At 32.8% G+C, this 16676-nt stretch overlaps 3 protein-coding genes across 3 annotated transcripts; all 3 read right to left on the bottom strand.

The window, feature by feature from the left end:
• Positions 1 to 2532: 2532 nt before the first annotated feature.
• LOC120188352 (E3 ubiquitin-protein ligase RING1-like) lies at positions 2533 to 3957 on the bottom strand. Its single transcript, XM_039191807.1, has one exon. It carries the CDS (start codon positions 3827 to 3829, stop codon positions 2750 to 2752), a length of 1080 nt encoding a protein of 359 aa, XP_039047738.1. The 5' UTR covers positions 3830 to 3957; the 3' UTR covers positions 2533 to 2749.
• A 1682-nt stretch (positions 3958 to 5639) lies between these two features.
• LOC120188355 (14-3-3 protein 6-like) lies at positions 5640 to 7819 on the bottom strand. Its single transcript, XM_039191811.1, has 4 exons — positions 7167 to 7819; positions 6384 to 6506; positions 6083 to 6199; positions 5640 to 5968 (listed from the first exon to the last, which is right to left on the bottom strand). The coding sequence occupies exons 1-4, from the start codon at positions 7650 to 7652 to the stop codon at positions 5909 to 5911; spliced, it is 786 nt and encodes a 261-aa protein (XP_039047742.1). The 5' UTR covers positions 7653 to 7819; the 3' UTR covers positions 5640 to 5908.
• A 4465-nt stretch (positions 7820 to 12284) lies between these two features.
• Positions 12285 to 12764, bottom strand: LOC120188356. Its single transcript, XM_039191812.1, has one exon. The coding sequence runs from the start codon at positions 12681 to 12683 to the stop codon at positions 12342 to 12344; it is 342 nt and encodes a 113-aa protein (XP_039047743.1). The 5' UTR covers positions 12684 to 12764; the 3' UTR covers positions 12285 to 12341.
• Between the last annotated feature and the right edge of the window lie 3912 nt (positions 12765 to 16676).

Raw genomic sequence — 16676 nt, 5'->3', positions numbered from 1 at the left:
TACTTTCTAATAAATATCAACATTAATTTTCACTTTAAAATACGAATTAAATAATCTCAATAATTAAAAAAATAATTGTTATTTATAGAAATTTTAGATTTGAGCAGTTCACTTATGAAAATATTAAATATTAATTATCAAATAATTAAATATTTACCAAGAAGAATTTATTTAAATGATAAACAATTTGATATCTCTTAAATAATGTCTCGAGTTTGAGTCTTTGTATATACATAAAATCTCAGCCGAGAGACTCACATATCAAAACCATGTGTGCAATATCGCTTAGTCCGTATTAATCAAAGCCAAAGCCTTAGAAGTTAGAACTAAGATAGCAACAAATATATATATATATATATATATATATTTCAAACATATAATATTTTATAATTACTCTAAATTAATTATAAAAACAAAACAGCTTTAAAATTATTTTGGACAGCGACCGTTGACTTTCTATACACGCATTTCACAAAGTCTGTGGCTATAAATATTGTGGGTCACAAGTCGCAAAATAGTTCCCCACCTGTGGTTTCCTTGAACTTTCACCTCTTTTACAATTAAATCACTCCCATGTGTTTCTCTATTAGATTAATTCGATTCGAATAGTTATATTTGTAAGAATTTATATATGTTATCAATTGATTAAATTTTTTTATACAGATATAATCTTATAATTACTTCAGATTATTTAAAAAAATTAAATCAATTCAATCAAAAATATATGGTTATAAAAAATATTAAAATAAATTTTAATAATTTTTTTAAAGAATTATTACGTAAAATAAAGAGCCATTGTATATAAAAATAAATGATAAGATCACAATATCAAAAAGGTTCTTATTGGATCTTCTCTTATCGTGAATATCTTGAAATTTTAAAAATATTATAAACAAAAAATATAATTTTTTTAAAATTAATTAAAATTACTATAACTTTTAAATTTTTTATTTGATTTCCATCAAAACTATCAATAATAATAATAAATTTTATCATATGATTAATTATAACGGTTATAAATAAAATTTATTATTTTATAATTGATACCTATATTGAATTAGGGTAAACTACTTCAAATATCACTCACCTTTAGGCTCGGATTTGTTTATGTCATCAACGTTTTAATTCTGTCAATTTTAATACTAATATTTAAGTTTAACTGCAATTATGTCACTCCGCCGTTAATGGCTTAGCGGCACGATGACATAGTATCTCTGCGCCGTGACGTTGTTGACGTGGCTCCCTCACCAAAACGACGTCGTTTTGGCATGACTGTGTTTGATGCTAAAAAACTTAAAACGACATAATTTTATTTGAAAAAATTTAGTAAATAATGACATTTGAAGGAATTTGAACCCAAGACCTTTTTGAAACAAAAATCACTATGTCAAACTTAAATTTTTGTAATAATCCCACAAATACAATATACATAACATGAGTCATCATTCCAAATGTCAGTTTCTAAAAAAAACCCATGAAATTATTAAAATTTCCAAAAACACCTTAAATTACAGAAAATCTCAAAAAATTCCTAAATTCCTAAAAATAAAAAAAAATAAACTCTAAATCGTAAACCCTAAAAATCATAAGATTCATTTTAGAATGAATTTAGAGATTATCAAAAAAATTATAAACTCTAAATAATAATCCCTATAAATCATAAAAATCATAAGATTTGTTTTTTAGAATGAATTTAGGGTTTACTAAAAAATCATAAACTCCCTAAAAATGAATCTTATGATTATAATTTAGAGTTTATGATTTTTTTGAGATTTTTAGGAATTTAGGAGTTTTTTGAGATTTTTTGGAGTTTAAGGTGTTTTTTTGGGAATTTTAATAATTTTATAACAAAAGCTTTAACCTTTGATCCAAAAGGTTTAGGGTTCAAATGAGATGCATTATTTATTAAATTTTCTCAAAAAAAAATTATGTTGTTTTGGATTTTTTTAACACCAATCACAATCATGTCAAAATGACGTTGTTTTGGTGAGGGAGCCACGTCAGTAATGTCACGTCATGGAAAAATCATGTCATTGTGTTGTTAAGTCATTAACGACTGATTGACATAATTATAGTTAAACTTAAACGTTAGAATTAAATTTAGTAAAATTAAAACGTTATTGGCATAAACGAACCTGAACCTAAAAGTAAGTGATATTTATAGTAGTTTACACTTGAATTTAATAGCCGTAGTATCAAGGATAAGTACATAAACCTCAAAGCATAGAGAGAAGAATTTTCTTGTGATCTTTTTCCCTCTCGGATTCTTTTGTGTATTATTTTATGTATTCAATACACTATAGAATAATTGATCAAGTATCTTCGTCGTCTAAATAAAAAAAGATAAACCGTATACGAACGACGTATCACATATTGTTCCTGTAATAACTCTCTAATTAAGAGAAGGATCCATTCAACCATTTCAGCATAGATTTAACATATTGGCTACGGAAACAGTAGAAATGAAAATCATTGGTTTCTGCAAAAGAAAGAATTCAGAGCATTTTTTGGGGGGGAACTATTGCATGCTTCTTTCTCAAAGAGACAGGCTCATTCCATTGATGAAGTTGAAAGTATGACATCTTAATTTATAAAGGATCCTTGTTTATTACTTATTGCAATGATTTTTTTCTACTTTAAGGCTAAAAAAAGCTTGAAAATCCCTCATAATTGTAGAGAGTTGGCTACACATCTTAGTTTCCAGATGTCTCACCTGAAAGTAGACGCCGGCCATCGACCGACTAACCGTTCAAAAGCTTCTCGTCGCCGGATTCCGATTCCGGTTCTTGTTGGAGATAGGCAATGAGAATTTCCCATTGCAAGAAAATGATCTCTTCATGAAAATTGGCCTAATTTGCAAAGATCGACCGATGGACATTAGTCTCAACAAGCTCTGATGATTCCCGGCTACTCTCCTCGGTACAATTCTCGAGATCGATTCTTTCGATTTCGCCGGTTCGTTATCTGAATTGCTTCCGTCGGCAATGGCCTGACTGATCCGAGAAGCTGCCATGGAATCCAATGAAACTGATCTTCTTACAGGTTGAAGTTGAACAACCCCTGAATTTACTTCATTTTCAACAGCTGATTCATCTTCACGGCTTGTTCCACTTCCACCTTCGGATTCTCCATCGTCTTCGATAATCGGAACTCGCGTTTCCTCGGAAACTTCGGGTCCAATGCTTGAAGACGACGGTCCGTTGTTAGCGGAAACAATGGGTGCACGGCACATGGGACAATTGGTGTGCGATCTAAGCCAAGTATCGATACAAGGGATGTGAAAAGCATGGCTACACTTGGGCAACAACCTCAAGGTTTCGTCTTCTTCGAATTCCGTCAAGCAAACGGAGCACTCGGTTCCTTCGATAACACCATCGCCTTTCTTGTATTTGAAAACTTTGATCGAGTTGATGATCGACGGTTGTAAACCGACCGTGTTGATGTACCATATGTGATGATCGAGTACCGGACCGTGATCTTCATCGAGGAACTCATCGTGGGTTTCAGTCGTTTCACGCCGTGAATCCGATCTTCCGGTGACACCTAACCGCCGTCTGTGACGCCTGATAATGTAAACATAAAGGCATACGATCAAAAACGAAAAGGAGAGAACTGTGAGCGTTGCGATCAAATACTTGGTGGGGAACTTTGAGTGATGGCTTGGAGGAGGAGGAGGAGGAGGGAAGACGAGATCATCTTTTTCATGATCACAGTGCTCAGAACATAATTTAAAACACTTCAACGTTGATGAAGAAGATGAAGTACAGATCTGGTAGCAATTAAGATCATCACAGTCTTCTGATAAGGTTTTTCTGAGTTCAAAACCCATTTCTTGGGGGGAATCAAAGATTAAGCATTAAAGCAAAGAGAAAGAGGAGAAAGGGAAAGGAAAACTCAGTGAAGAATGATTCAAAGGGGTGAAGTTGAAGGGAATTGAAGGAAGAGTTTGAACGAAAAAGATAAGTATGACTTTTGCTTTACTGCTTTTGATACTTTCCGCGTTTATCCTCGACTTTCTTGGCATGTCGGCTTATACAATAGTTGACGCGGAAACAGAGTTAAAATCACACAATTCTTTCCAAAAATAAAATTGTTAATCGATTTGTACGTCCCTAAACCAGGAGTCTTATTTTAAATAAATTATTGAAGTTTTAAATATTTTAATTTTAAAAATTTAACTTCTATTTAAATTAATCTTTTGAAATTTTAATTTCATTCTCCAATTATGACACTAATTCTAAATAGTCATCGAAGTTTTAAATCTTTTAGTTTCATCTCCAAATACATCCAAATATATAATTAGTTTCAACCATAGTTTAGTCTAAATTTTATTTGTTTCAAACATATAATAATATAGTTTGGCCTAACGCTTTTATTAACTATGATTTGAGATGAAATTAAAATGTTTAAAAGTTTGGGGACTAATCTAGAATGAAGATCATAGTTTAGAGATAAAATTGAAATGCTTAAAGTTTAAGGATTAATTTTGGATGAGAGTCATAGTTTGGAAACAAAATTAAAATATTCAAAAGTTTATAGATCAAATTAGAATGAGGATCATAATTTGAGGTCTATAATGTAATTTACCCGCAATAAAAGAAAAGATATAATGAGCTCAAATCCTTTTCGTGGTAAAGCTAGATCCAACATTGCAAGGAATGAACAACATGCATTTACAATTTGGTGTATTGGTTGAACATTATTTGAAGTACATAACGTTGAAGAATCAACCTGTGGTTTTGTGGCTTATCCTTTGCAAGGACTCTGTCAGAGGCTTATCCTTGCTTTTGTGGTGCAAACCCAAAGCTCAGCAATTGCCAAAATATCTGAAAATGAACATCATCCTCGTCCCCACGAAATTGGCAATAAATCAATCCCATAAGAAATTGTGATGCTAAGAAGTTGCTTAGAGGAGTTGATATCTGTAATGGACATAGGGATATCGGGACGGTCGCGTATTAAAAAAAAAAATTAAATTCTCATAATTTAAATATTTTTTTATATTTTCTATTAATAGTCTAATTCCGTATCTCATGAATTTTTATTAATTCACATTCCCTAAAATTTTTATATAAATTCCTAAAATTTTATATCTTCACACAAAATCCTTGGTCCGTCCTAAAAAAAGTGCAGGAGAAGCATATAAAGTAATAGCCTTTTATGCATGCTAATAGATAATGGGAAAAAGAATGTCACTAATGACAATGTTTTGCTTGAACTTGCCAAATTATGAGGGGGGGACGGATTTTGAAATGGATTAAGGATCAATTGTGTTATACCTCCTGAGAAGATCCTTCGTAAATTATAAAAATTCCATTAATAAAGACCTCCGGAGGACCACACCCTCGGAACGAAGCCTCCAGAATACCTCTCGAGACACATTCTTCAGAACCACCTTCCGCAGGATCGCTCTCCAGAGTTCATACTACTCGGTTTTTATCAAGACCTTCGACAATCAAATCTGATAATTGATAGTCATATTTGCACAACCTGCCAGCCGATAAGCAGACATGACGACTCTAGGCATAGACTGATCGGGATATTTATAGGAAGGACTGAGGGAGCTGGAACTCTCTTTCTCCCAGACACAATGCATGAAGCGATAAAATACCGAAGCTATATAAATATGAATCTGATAATTCGAAGAAAACGTCTTAAAAAATTAAGCTTAGGAAATATCTCAATATTCAACTCCGTTATTGTCGAGAAAACAATTAATAAAAAGAGTGCACATAGCCTCACTGCAATCAGAAAGCTTCAAGTCAAATTCGCTCCAGCGAAATGCTAAGGAATTGATAAATCCAGGCATGATCAACTAAAAACAAGTAACTGGAGATAGTAGGACCAACCAACTTCTCCATACAAAAACAAGAAGAGAAGCAAAATACTACCACAAAGATTTGGAACTTCACGGTTGTTTCTCATCTTCACGTTTGGAAGCTTCTTTGATCTCATCAGTTCCATCATCCTAAATGGATTAATATATACATGGTTAATTTAAGAAAAAGAAAACAATATAAAAAAGGTACCTAGATGGCTAAATACGGAGGCAGGAAAGAAAAAAATATATGTGGGGTGTAACCTGCATATCCGAGGTCCACAAAGTGAGGTTATCACGGAGAAGTTGCATTATCAAAGTGCTGTCCTTGTATGAATCCTCTCCAAGAGTATCGAGCTCAGCAATGGCTTCATCAAAAGCCTGAGGAAAGAATCAAAACATGGTTTGACTTAAAGTCTTAAACAGAATACGAAAATGAGGTAAATGAATCCCAAATGAAGAGCGAAAAAGGATTTGCAATGTAAAAGAATTTATTTGCACTGTCTTTGATGAACAACATGAAATTTTAGACTAGACTATAATTTTTGAAGAATTGTGATTCTACCTGTTTGGCAAGACTGCAAGCACGATCCGGAGAATTCAGGATCTCATAGTAGAAGACAGAAAAGTTTAGAGCCAATCCTAAACGGATAGGATGAGTCGGGGCTAGCTCAGTATTTGCAATGTCCTGAAAAGAAAGCAGCACAAAAAGATGCAGATATGATCGATAAAGGGTTGGAACCATGTACGAAATACAAGTTGTAATCACCTTACCAAATTCAAAATCGGAGGTAAATATCAGAATCTTCTGTTTAAATGTAAAAGTGATAATAATAATAATATTATGAACAGCAGACTGGAAATGCTCTATAATCCACAGTAACTAACATTACACTATAAAATGAATTAATACCAAGGAACTTCGAATTAGAAGTAGGGGAGAAGGTGAAGAAGACGAGGGGAGTGATTCTGGTTCATGAATAAACACATTTCATTGGTCTCAACAAGATATTCAGCTGTGAACTTAAATCAGACAAAATAAAGATGCAAGTTGTATCTATAAAATACAAAAAGCTAATTTATGAATTGAGATCATTTTCTTTGATAATTTTCATAAAATTTCTATTGCAATTCGCTGTAATGTCTTCTAACGATTATGTTTCCAAGTCAAGCTTCGCAACTGAAAGAATATCGGGATCTTAGTGATAAGAAAAAAACAACACATAAAACCAGATTCAATCAAACTGAACACATAATTTACATCTAAACTTAACCAAACCCTAATAATACACATCAATACAAGCAAATCCACATGATCGAAAGAGAAATTACAGAAATGCCTGCAAACCTGAGCAGATTTATACGCAGTCAAGGTGTTCTCGGCAGCAGCTTTCCTTTCATCGCCAGTCTTGAACTCAGCCAAGTACCTATGGTAATCACCCTTCATTTTCAGGTAAAACACCTTGGAATCGCCGGTTCCAGCAGCCGGAACAAGCTTCTCGTCGAGGAGCTTCAGAATTCCGGCGCAAATCTCGGACAACTCGGCCTCGATCTTGGCCCTGTAGTCGCGGATGACGGAAACGTGGTCGTTGTTGCCGCGCCCTTCCTCCTTCTGCTCGATGGAGGAGACGATCCGCCAAGAGGCACGGCGGGCGCCGATGACGTTCTTGTAGGCGACAGAGAGTAAGTTGCGCTCCTCGACGGTGAGTTCGTCGGGTGGAGGGACGGCGGAAACGACGTTTTCCATGAACTTGACCATCTCCTCGTAACGCTCGGCTTGCTCGGCGAGCTTAGCCATGTAGACGTTCTCCTCGCGCGGGGAAGCAGCGGCCATGATTAATGGTTTTGGGCGGTGGTTTACGAAAGGAGGAGGATTTCTTTTCGGCGGATTTGAGATTTGACGAAATAGAGAAAATGAACATTTACTCACATTGTCATTGTCGTTTTCTTTAAACGGAGGAGCCAGCTATGCCGGGCCAGCCAGCCAGCCAAACGGATTCTCTTTTTTTCCTTTTCCTCTTTTGACCTTGTTTTTCTTCTTTAATTTCTGGTAATAGTTTCGTAAACTGCAAGTTTAATGCCTAAACTGTTATTTTTATTCTATTTTGGTACCTAAATTTTATTTTTCTTCAGAAACATACCTAACATTTAGTTTAAGTTTCAATTTGATACCTATTGTTAAAAATTTAATGACAGTGATCACATGAAATTTACATTATAAGACACGTGGAATATGAAAAAGTGAAAATAATTCCATGTCATCGATGCCCACGTGATCTATAAGAGTCGAATATATTATCATACGATTATATCCATTGATCCAACTTACGACGATGATGCTTCTACTACTTATCTCCCTACTTGGAAATAGAGAACACAGCTCACTATCACTTATTAGTCGACTGAAAACTATCAATTAATGAGAGTAAATTTATCAATTGTTACTATTCATCTAAATCAAAAAAATCAATATAACCATCATTATCTATATATATATATATATATATATATATATATATATATATATATATATATATATATGATAAAAATATAAAAGCATTTAAAACAGATGAAAATATATATAAAATGAATTATTAACAAGTAAAAATATAATTATAATATTTTTAATCCTCACCAAATAATACAAACATAAACATGAGATAAAAATAAAACGAATATGATATGAATATGTGAACAAAAATTGACACTACTACAATAACAATAAATTTCTCATACATAATTAAGAATTTAACTCGATGTTCAATAAACAATGAAGAGCCCCCACAATCCATGCCCGAATAAAAGTAAGGAAGCCCCCACAAAATTCCGCCCAGCACCAGAGAAAAAAAGACCACCTATCATCTAGATCCACCGTATACAATTGACCAGGCACACCGGTCACATAATAGAATCTTGACGGCGGCAGCGGCGGTGATGGAAGTGAAGTGTAGTAGGTGAACATTGGAGGAGGAGGAGGTGAAAGTAAATCGTAGTAAGTGAACCTTGAAGGTGATGGTGATGGTAGAGGAGGTGGTAGAAGTGATTGTTGGCCTCATGGATTCACACAAGGACAAACTCCACACTTGATTTCAGTAGCCGGTGGTTGGGGCACGACGACCGGTGTCGTTTCTTCTAACATTTTGGTAGAGGCGTTGATTGGAACAACAAGGAGAGTCGAAAGAAGTGGAAAGATTATAACAATTGATTGAAGATTCTTTTGACGTACCATATTATGTTGCCGAGAGAAAAGATAAAAATTGGTGGAAAAATCAATGATATGTATAAAAAATATTAATTTTTTTAAGTTAACGTATATTATGTGTCACATGACCATTGTGAATTTTTGTGATAAAAAATTGAATTGAGATGATGTGTATAAAAGTTGAAAAGTTTAGAGGTTGTGATAAATCTAAAAATATTTTTTAATGTAGACATGCATATATTAATAACATAAAATTTTTGTATGGGATTGACATAAGTGTAAGTATAATCAATAAAATGAATAATTATAATAATATAAAATCAAATTTCAATGCAAACATTACTTACCTTGATACAAACGTGGATCCGCCAATGTTTATAAGTCAAACAAGATCAAAGAAATTCTATAAAAAAAATAAAAGAGAATAAAAGATGTAATCTGTATCCTAAAGAAGAGAGAGAACAAAATAGTATGACTCCTAAGATTATGAGCATCTCACGTTTATCATATTTGCAGGGATTAACCGACGGATGTCTAGAGTAGTTATAATCTTTTAAAAGTTTAAATTATTACATAGTTTGAATTTATATATATATATATATATCTGTTGATGATTTAGTTTCGTATTCTTAATATTGTATAATTTCGTACTCTTACATTTTTAATATGACTTTATAAAAGTTCACATTTTCTGACATAAAATCATATGTCAGTGTCTATATATACGTATATATACATATATAGCAACAAAAATGGAGGAAAGAAGATCCATATCAGATACTTTTCTTGATGGTTTCTTCCTTTGCAACGTTGTTATTCTCTCTTTATTGCTGCATTTGATTTCTTCTTTCTTGCTCTATGATGTCTTCAGAACCTACTTGCATGGCCTTCAATGCATGGTTATCTAATTGTAGATTATTTATTTATTTTCAGGAATGCTGAGAAAAGTGGGTGAGAATCAAACCTAAAGATTATGAAATCTCATTGTTTCAATGGGTTTGCTATGGGGTACGAAAGGAAATGGCATGTGGATGTCTTAAATGTCAAATGACCCTACACCCAACCCTATTCTTTTAATTTTTGATCAGTTAAATACATTGAGTGACTTTAATGTCATAAAAAAATATTACTCTCTCTAAAGGATTTGGGGTTGAGCAATTATATCTATAGAGTGTGTATAAATTGTCAATTGATTAAGAAAAATTCGGACAGATACTATCATATAACCACCCCAAACTATTAAAAAAAGTTCCAATCGATTTAAACTAAAATAAAAATAGATTTTTATCCTCTATTTAATATCGATCAATACTTAACGAATCTTTAACGTTATAAACTTAAATAATGTATTTATTTCAATAAATAATGTATTTATTTCAATATTTGATTCTAGTTTCGTTCCTCATAGTTTTTGGTTTTATGGGTAGCTGAAAATGTTTAATATGGTGACGGAGACTTGTTTGAAGGTCTGTGTTGCTGCTTTAATGGCGATGGGTTGATTTGGTTGATGGTTTTAGGGTCTCAAAGACTTTGTCGTGAACCCTACTTGCTTTAAATTATGAGTATGGTCCAACTCAGCCTGATAGACACTACGGCTTGGAGGGTTGGGCCCGTGTGTGGTTTGAATTATTTTAATTTGGTAAATCGATTATTATTTAAATTTATTTATTTATTAATGTTGATCGAGTATTACATAGATTCAATCTAAAAATAATTCTCTTAAGTCAGTTTACATTCGTATGAGATCAAATTATTGAAATATTATCGATAATAACAAATCAGAGTCGAGCGTTATGAGAAAACTAACTCAAAACATAAATTACATATCTAAATCTAATTCGAGGGCCAAAGCAGGGAATAACAACAAGATAACAAATAAACACCATTTTAATCAGTTGAAACGATATCAAATTCAACCATGAGGAAATTAAACAAAAAAAAGGGCCAAAACAATAGATAAATAATATTGAAAGCGTGCCAAAAGACAAGAAAATGTACTATGAAACATAATTATTAAAATCTAAAATTAAAAGAAAAACAAATGTGTAATATATAAAAGTAAAAGAAAAAAATAAAGAATATTAATGGTCGATCATCAACATTAAAATTAAGGTCAGAGGGGTAATGGCTCCCAAACTTTTATGGTCTAATTACCTCTTGAGCCATTGTTGGTTTTGAAGTCATTGCACATTCGAAATTTTTTTGGTATAATTATTTTTTAGGACACTGTCAATTTTAAAATTAATGGAATTAAGACTTAATTTCAAAATTACATTTTAATACCTTTAAAATTTAAAATAATTAAATTAAATCTTTAATCTCTTAATTTTTATGGTTTAATTACATTTTAGAATTGTTTTTTAAATTAAATAATTTATTCCCTCATAATTCAATCTCGACTTCATCCCTCGCTATATGCGGATAAAAAAAAGCGAAAATCTATATGATATATCCACTGATAGTGGGAGCAATGGCACACGAAAAACCTTTTTATTAAGTTCGTTTAAAAAAACATAATTTTTAATTGTAGAAAATATTGAATAATAATAAATCTCAAATCATTACGTACACGTAAATTGAGTGGAAACTGGCACTTGACGTTTAACTCTTTGTATTCATGCAAGCTTTCTTATGTTGAGACCCCCAAATAAAACCTAAAGGGTTTCTATCAATTGCATGCTCGTGATAGTTTACCATAAAAAATATATAGTAATTGAAAGTTATTATATTTTTAAAAAATATGAATGCAATAAAAAAAAGTCTAATGAAATTCCATCATTATAAGTCCTTGCTTGATCCATTTGATCACGACTGTAATATTTTTTATTCGATTCATATCTATGATCTAATCAGAGATATCACAATCGATATCATAAAATGGTTGTCCATGTTTCCATATGTAATGGGGTTAGGGGAGGTAAGATAGTAGGTTGCCCCCAACATTAGGTTGGGAGCAGCTTCCGTAGGAGACCTCCAAATTATGAAATACCCTCCATGGGACTTGATCCCACGACCTCAAGGTTAAGAACCTTGTGCTCTACAAACTGAGCTGGATGGTCATTTCCACAATCGATATCATAATTAATCAAAATTAAATTTAAAAGAAATCATATTAATTTAAACTTATCTTTAAGGATCATGTTCCAAATAATTTAAAACTCTGATCAAATAATTATATAATCTTTAATATTAGAGATTATAAAACTATGAAGTTTTAATTTTTACGGGCAATTATGTTAATTTTCCATTAAACATGATGAGAAAGTAGACCTTATTCGATTACAATTATACACACGAAATTAAAATAATAAAAAAAAGAAATCAAGGGAGGGAAAAGAGCTTGCGAGAAGTGGTGCACCACCGAGCGTACGACGGACGCAGGTCGGGCCAATTAGAGAAGGGGCAATACGTGAAATGGTGAAGCCAAAGCGAAAGCACTCTCTCTTGTTCCTCTCCTTCCAGCATCTCGATGGCGTCTTCCAATACTTTCTCGAGCTCGGCTCTTTCGCATATGCTCAACACCGGCACGTCATTGCCGTTGCTCGCTCGGCACAACAACGGCAGCCACGATGTTATCATCTTAGTTTGCTTCGCCTTCTCTTTGTTGTTGTTGGTGTTGCCTTCTTCACTCTCTTCTTCAATTATCATGTTCTTCACTTGCATGAATAAAAATGCTGCATGTTTTTGCTTTAATTAGGTAAGTAAATTATCGTTTTTCTTAAATAAATCTGAATTTCATGAATTATAAATGGTCTAATTATACTTTCCAACCTTTAATTACTTTTAAAATTTTGATAATTTAATCTATCGAGAGATGGATCGAGGGAGGTGCAATTCTGGTATAATTTATATATTTTCTTTTTATTTTATATTAATGATCTAATTTGATTCCTTAAAAATTATATACTTCTTAAATTTTTAATATAACTTCTTAAATATTCACACCCTTAACATAACATTCTACACCGGTCCTTGGATCTAGACATTTTAATTTATCAGAATTTGCTCATTATGTATTACAAAAACTGAAAAGCCAATCTACTTGTTGGTAAATACATAAACTCGAATTGCTTATATTTAATTTGTTTCGTATAAATTATATTGATTTTTTTGTTATATTCTTTGATATTCAATTTATTGATCGATTAATTTAGATCAGATATTATAAAGGTCCATTATGAGGATAACTTTCATAATTCAATTTACTCAATTCACAACACCATGATTCAAACTCCTGACCTTACTCCTTATGTAAAATGGTGAAGCAAGTGCTCTTGCTCCTTATGTCCTAGCATTTCAATGGTCTATTCTGATATCTTCTCTAGCGGTATTCTTTAGCTTACACTCGGCACTGGCATGTCGGTGCCGTTGCTAGCTTTGCATAACAATGGCAGCCATAATGTTAGCATCTTCATCTTCGTTTCTGTTGAAAGTAAAAGTCAGAAAGTGGGGACATTGTTTTTCAACAAAGGCAGCAGAACGGATTTTCAACAAAGGGGGCAGGGGCTGAAGTTTTTCAACAATTGTAAAGTCAACAATGGTGGGAGGGGGGCATCGCCTATGCACATTTTCAACAAAAATTCGGTGTCCCAATTTTTTAATTAAAATATAATAGGGGTAATTACAAGATTAGCCCTTAAGCTTCAACTATAAATACTCTAGCCCATTTAGCTTCAAAATCAACCCAAAATCATTTTTTTCTCCCAATACTAGAGAGATTTCTTGTGAGTAGTGAGTGTTTTGTAAACACCTGTAAATTTTCTCTCTTAGTAAAAGATCTGCAGCAGTCCGGAGAAGTAAGCAAAATTGGCTTAACTCCGTTATCAATTTTGGGTATTATTTTTCCGCTTTTATTTCGCATTCTCACTAATCTGGTTATAGGGAAATTACTCGTTCTCGTTTATTTCCCAACAACTGGTAATCAGAGCTTTTGGTTATGAATTTTGTCAATTTTTTGCGAGGTTACTATTCATGTGAATAGTAAATTTTGTGAGTAGTAAAATTTTTTCGGCGATACGAATTTGTCGATGGAGGTATTTTAATACACGGTGGTTCGCAAGAATTTTCAGAAACGATCCAGACGAAGCCATATTCGAGTGAGAGCGACGGCTGCAGACGAAGGGAATATGAAAATTGAAAAGTTTGATGGTGCGGACTTTGGGTTTTGGAACATGCAGATTGAAGATTTTCTGTACCAGAAAAATCTATATCAACCTCTCTTAGGAAAACAATCAGAGGGCATGAAGAATGAAGATCGAGCTCTTCTCGACAGACAAGCCCTCGGAGTTATCCGACTGACGTTATCCCGCAATGTTGCTTTCAACATAGCAAAGGAAAAGACCACGGCGGGTCTTATGGTGGCTCTCTCCAGTATGTATGAGAAGTCATCGGTCTCAAACAAAGTTCACTTGATGAGGCGATTATTTAATTTGCGGATGGAGGAAGGGGCACCAGTGGCACAACACCTAAATGAACTCAACACAATCACAACTCAGTTGAGTTCAGTGGAAATTGAATTCGATGATGAAGTTCGAGCTTTAATTTTCTTATCATCTCTACCAGACAGTTGGAATGTTACTGTTAAAGCAGTCAGCAACTCGTCGGGAAACAGCAAATTAAAATTCGACGATGTTCGGGATCTGGTATTGAGTGAAGAAATTCAACGAAGAGAATCAGGTAAAGCATCAACCTCCTCAGCCTTGCACACGGAGTCTAGAGAGAGAACTTCAAAAAAAATTCAAATCGTGGCAGATCGAAATCCAGACGGGGAAAATCCAGAACGGGAAAGAAAGATTTTACCTGTTATAATTGTGGCAATAAGGGTCACTTTAAAAGAGAGTACCGAGCATTGAAGAAAGATACTGACACACAGGATTCTGCCAACATGACAAAGGAGACATGTGATGCCATGATTATAAGCGTAAACAGTCCGATTGAATCATGGATCTTAGATTCATGGGCATCTTTCCACTCCACCCTATGCCGAGAAATCATGGAGAACTATGTCAGTGGTGATTTTGGGAGGGTTCATCTAGCTGATTGTAATACCCCAAAAATTTGACCAGTGACTAAAATATAAGTTTAGAAAGTTTAGTGGCTAAAGTATGAACTTTGAAAAGTTTAGGACCCAAAATTTATAATTTTTAAAAGTTATATATATTTTATGCCTGTAAATGAAAAGTTTGGATTAAAACAGAGATTTTAGCGGGATCATATTTTTGGTACGGGAATTGTGATAAAAGATATAAAGCAGTAAATTTTGGTATTGAAATCAGATAATCGGATCGAACCGGAATTTTACGAAAATTTGAAGGATGTTATAAAGGTTGGAAATATTATTTATATATTTTAGAAAAGTGAAATTTAACATGGATCAATGAAATTAAAGTCGATTTTCCATGTTAAGCCAAAATTTTGGAATTTAGTAACTAAGTAAAATAAACTAAAATAGTTCTAGTTTACTATTACAATTTATTTAAAATAAATACGGTAATTAGAAACTATTGACATAATTATACATGCCACTATAAGTCAAAAGAAACATCATAGATGTCTTACTGATACTGATGATATGTATGTCTTTCCAAAAGATGCTCCGATAGCTCCTTACTGATCGTACTTATCCTTTCTAGAACCTACGCATGAAAATCATCACGCGCTAAGTATAACTTAGTGAGGCAGTAATACTAAAGGTGAGAATAATTAAATAAAATATCAAAATATATAAAATCATTAAAATAAAACAGACTGAAATTCTTCAGAACATTCAAACCAGATATCTCATGTTGAACTTTATAATAAACCTGAAAATAATCATCTGATAATTTTCACAAGATCATAAATAATCAAATCAGACAGAATAATCAGTTCATAATTCTTTGTAGTCAGACACTTTTCAGAACTTTCTTATTTCATTTTTATAGCCCAAAGTATATTTTAAGAGAATATAAGATACGTGAGTCAGACGAGTGTGCGCAATACAAATATTAGATCATCAGTCGGAACAGATAAGCACTCACAGTGCTATCACATCGGAAATAACAATATGCACACCAAGTGCATTCAGATCAGAATATATATATATATACTAGTGTACACTCCGGTACACCACAGTATATCAAAATCAGAACAGATAATCACTCCACCTCATGGCATGCCAATTGTACCTTTGACTCTCAATAGAACATACAGTGGGCTTTTAGTTCATTTCTTAACCATTTGATAAACATCATATCAGAGTTGAAAATATATTTAATTCACATTCTTAAAATGTGACATGGACAATTCATGTCCAAAAGCTTTCATAAAACTTATTAAAGAAATTATGGATATAATTTCATAATCAAAACATAATTCATATCTTTGAAATAAACAAGGTGAGATTGACTTATCACAAGTCGTCATCGATCAAAATAATTAAATAAATAAATTGCACTCACCTTTGCCTCACTTAAGAACTTGTATACGATAATACTAGTCACAAGCTTTGTCCTTTCCTTTCAGATTGTTCGGATTGCTAGTTTTATTGTAATCTAACAATACCAAATTATAACACAAAATGTTTAAACTACATATTAGTATCGTTCTAACATAAGCTCATTTTTTACATTTAAAAATCTATAAAATAAAATTGATAACTAAATCGATATCAACCTA

This window comes from Hibiscus syriacus, unplaced genomic scaffold (genome assembly GCF_006381635.1).
Source record: "Hibiscus syriacus cultivar Baekdansim isolate YM2019G1 unplaced genomic scaffold, ASM638163v2 tig00116944_pilon, whole genome shotgun sequence".
NCBI classification, from domain to species: Eukaryota; Viridiplantae; Streptophyta; class Magnoliopsida; order Malvales; family Malvaceae; genus Hibiscus; species Hibiscus syriacus.
This window is presented reverse-complemented; position numbering and strand designations above follow the sequence as displayed.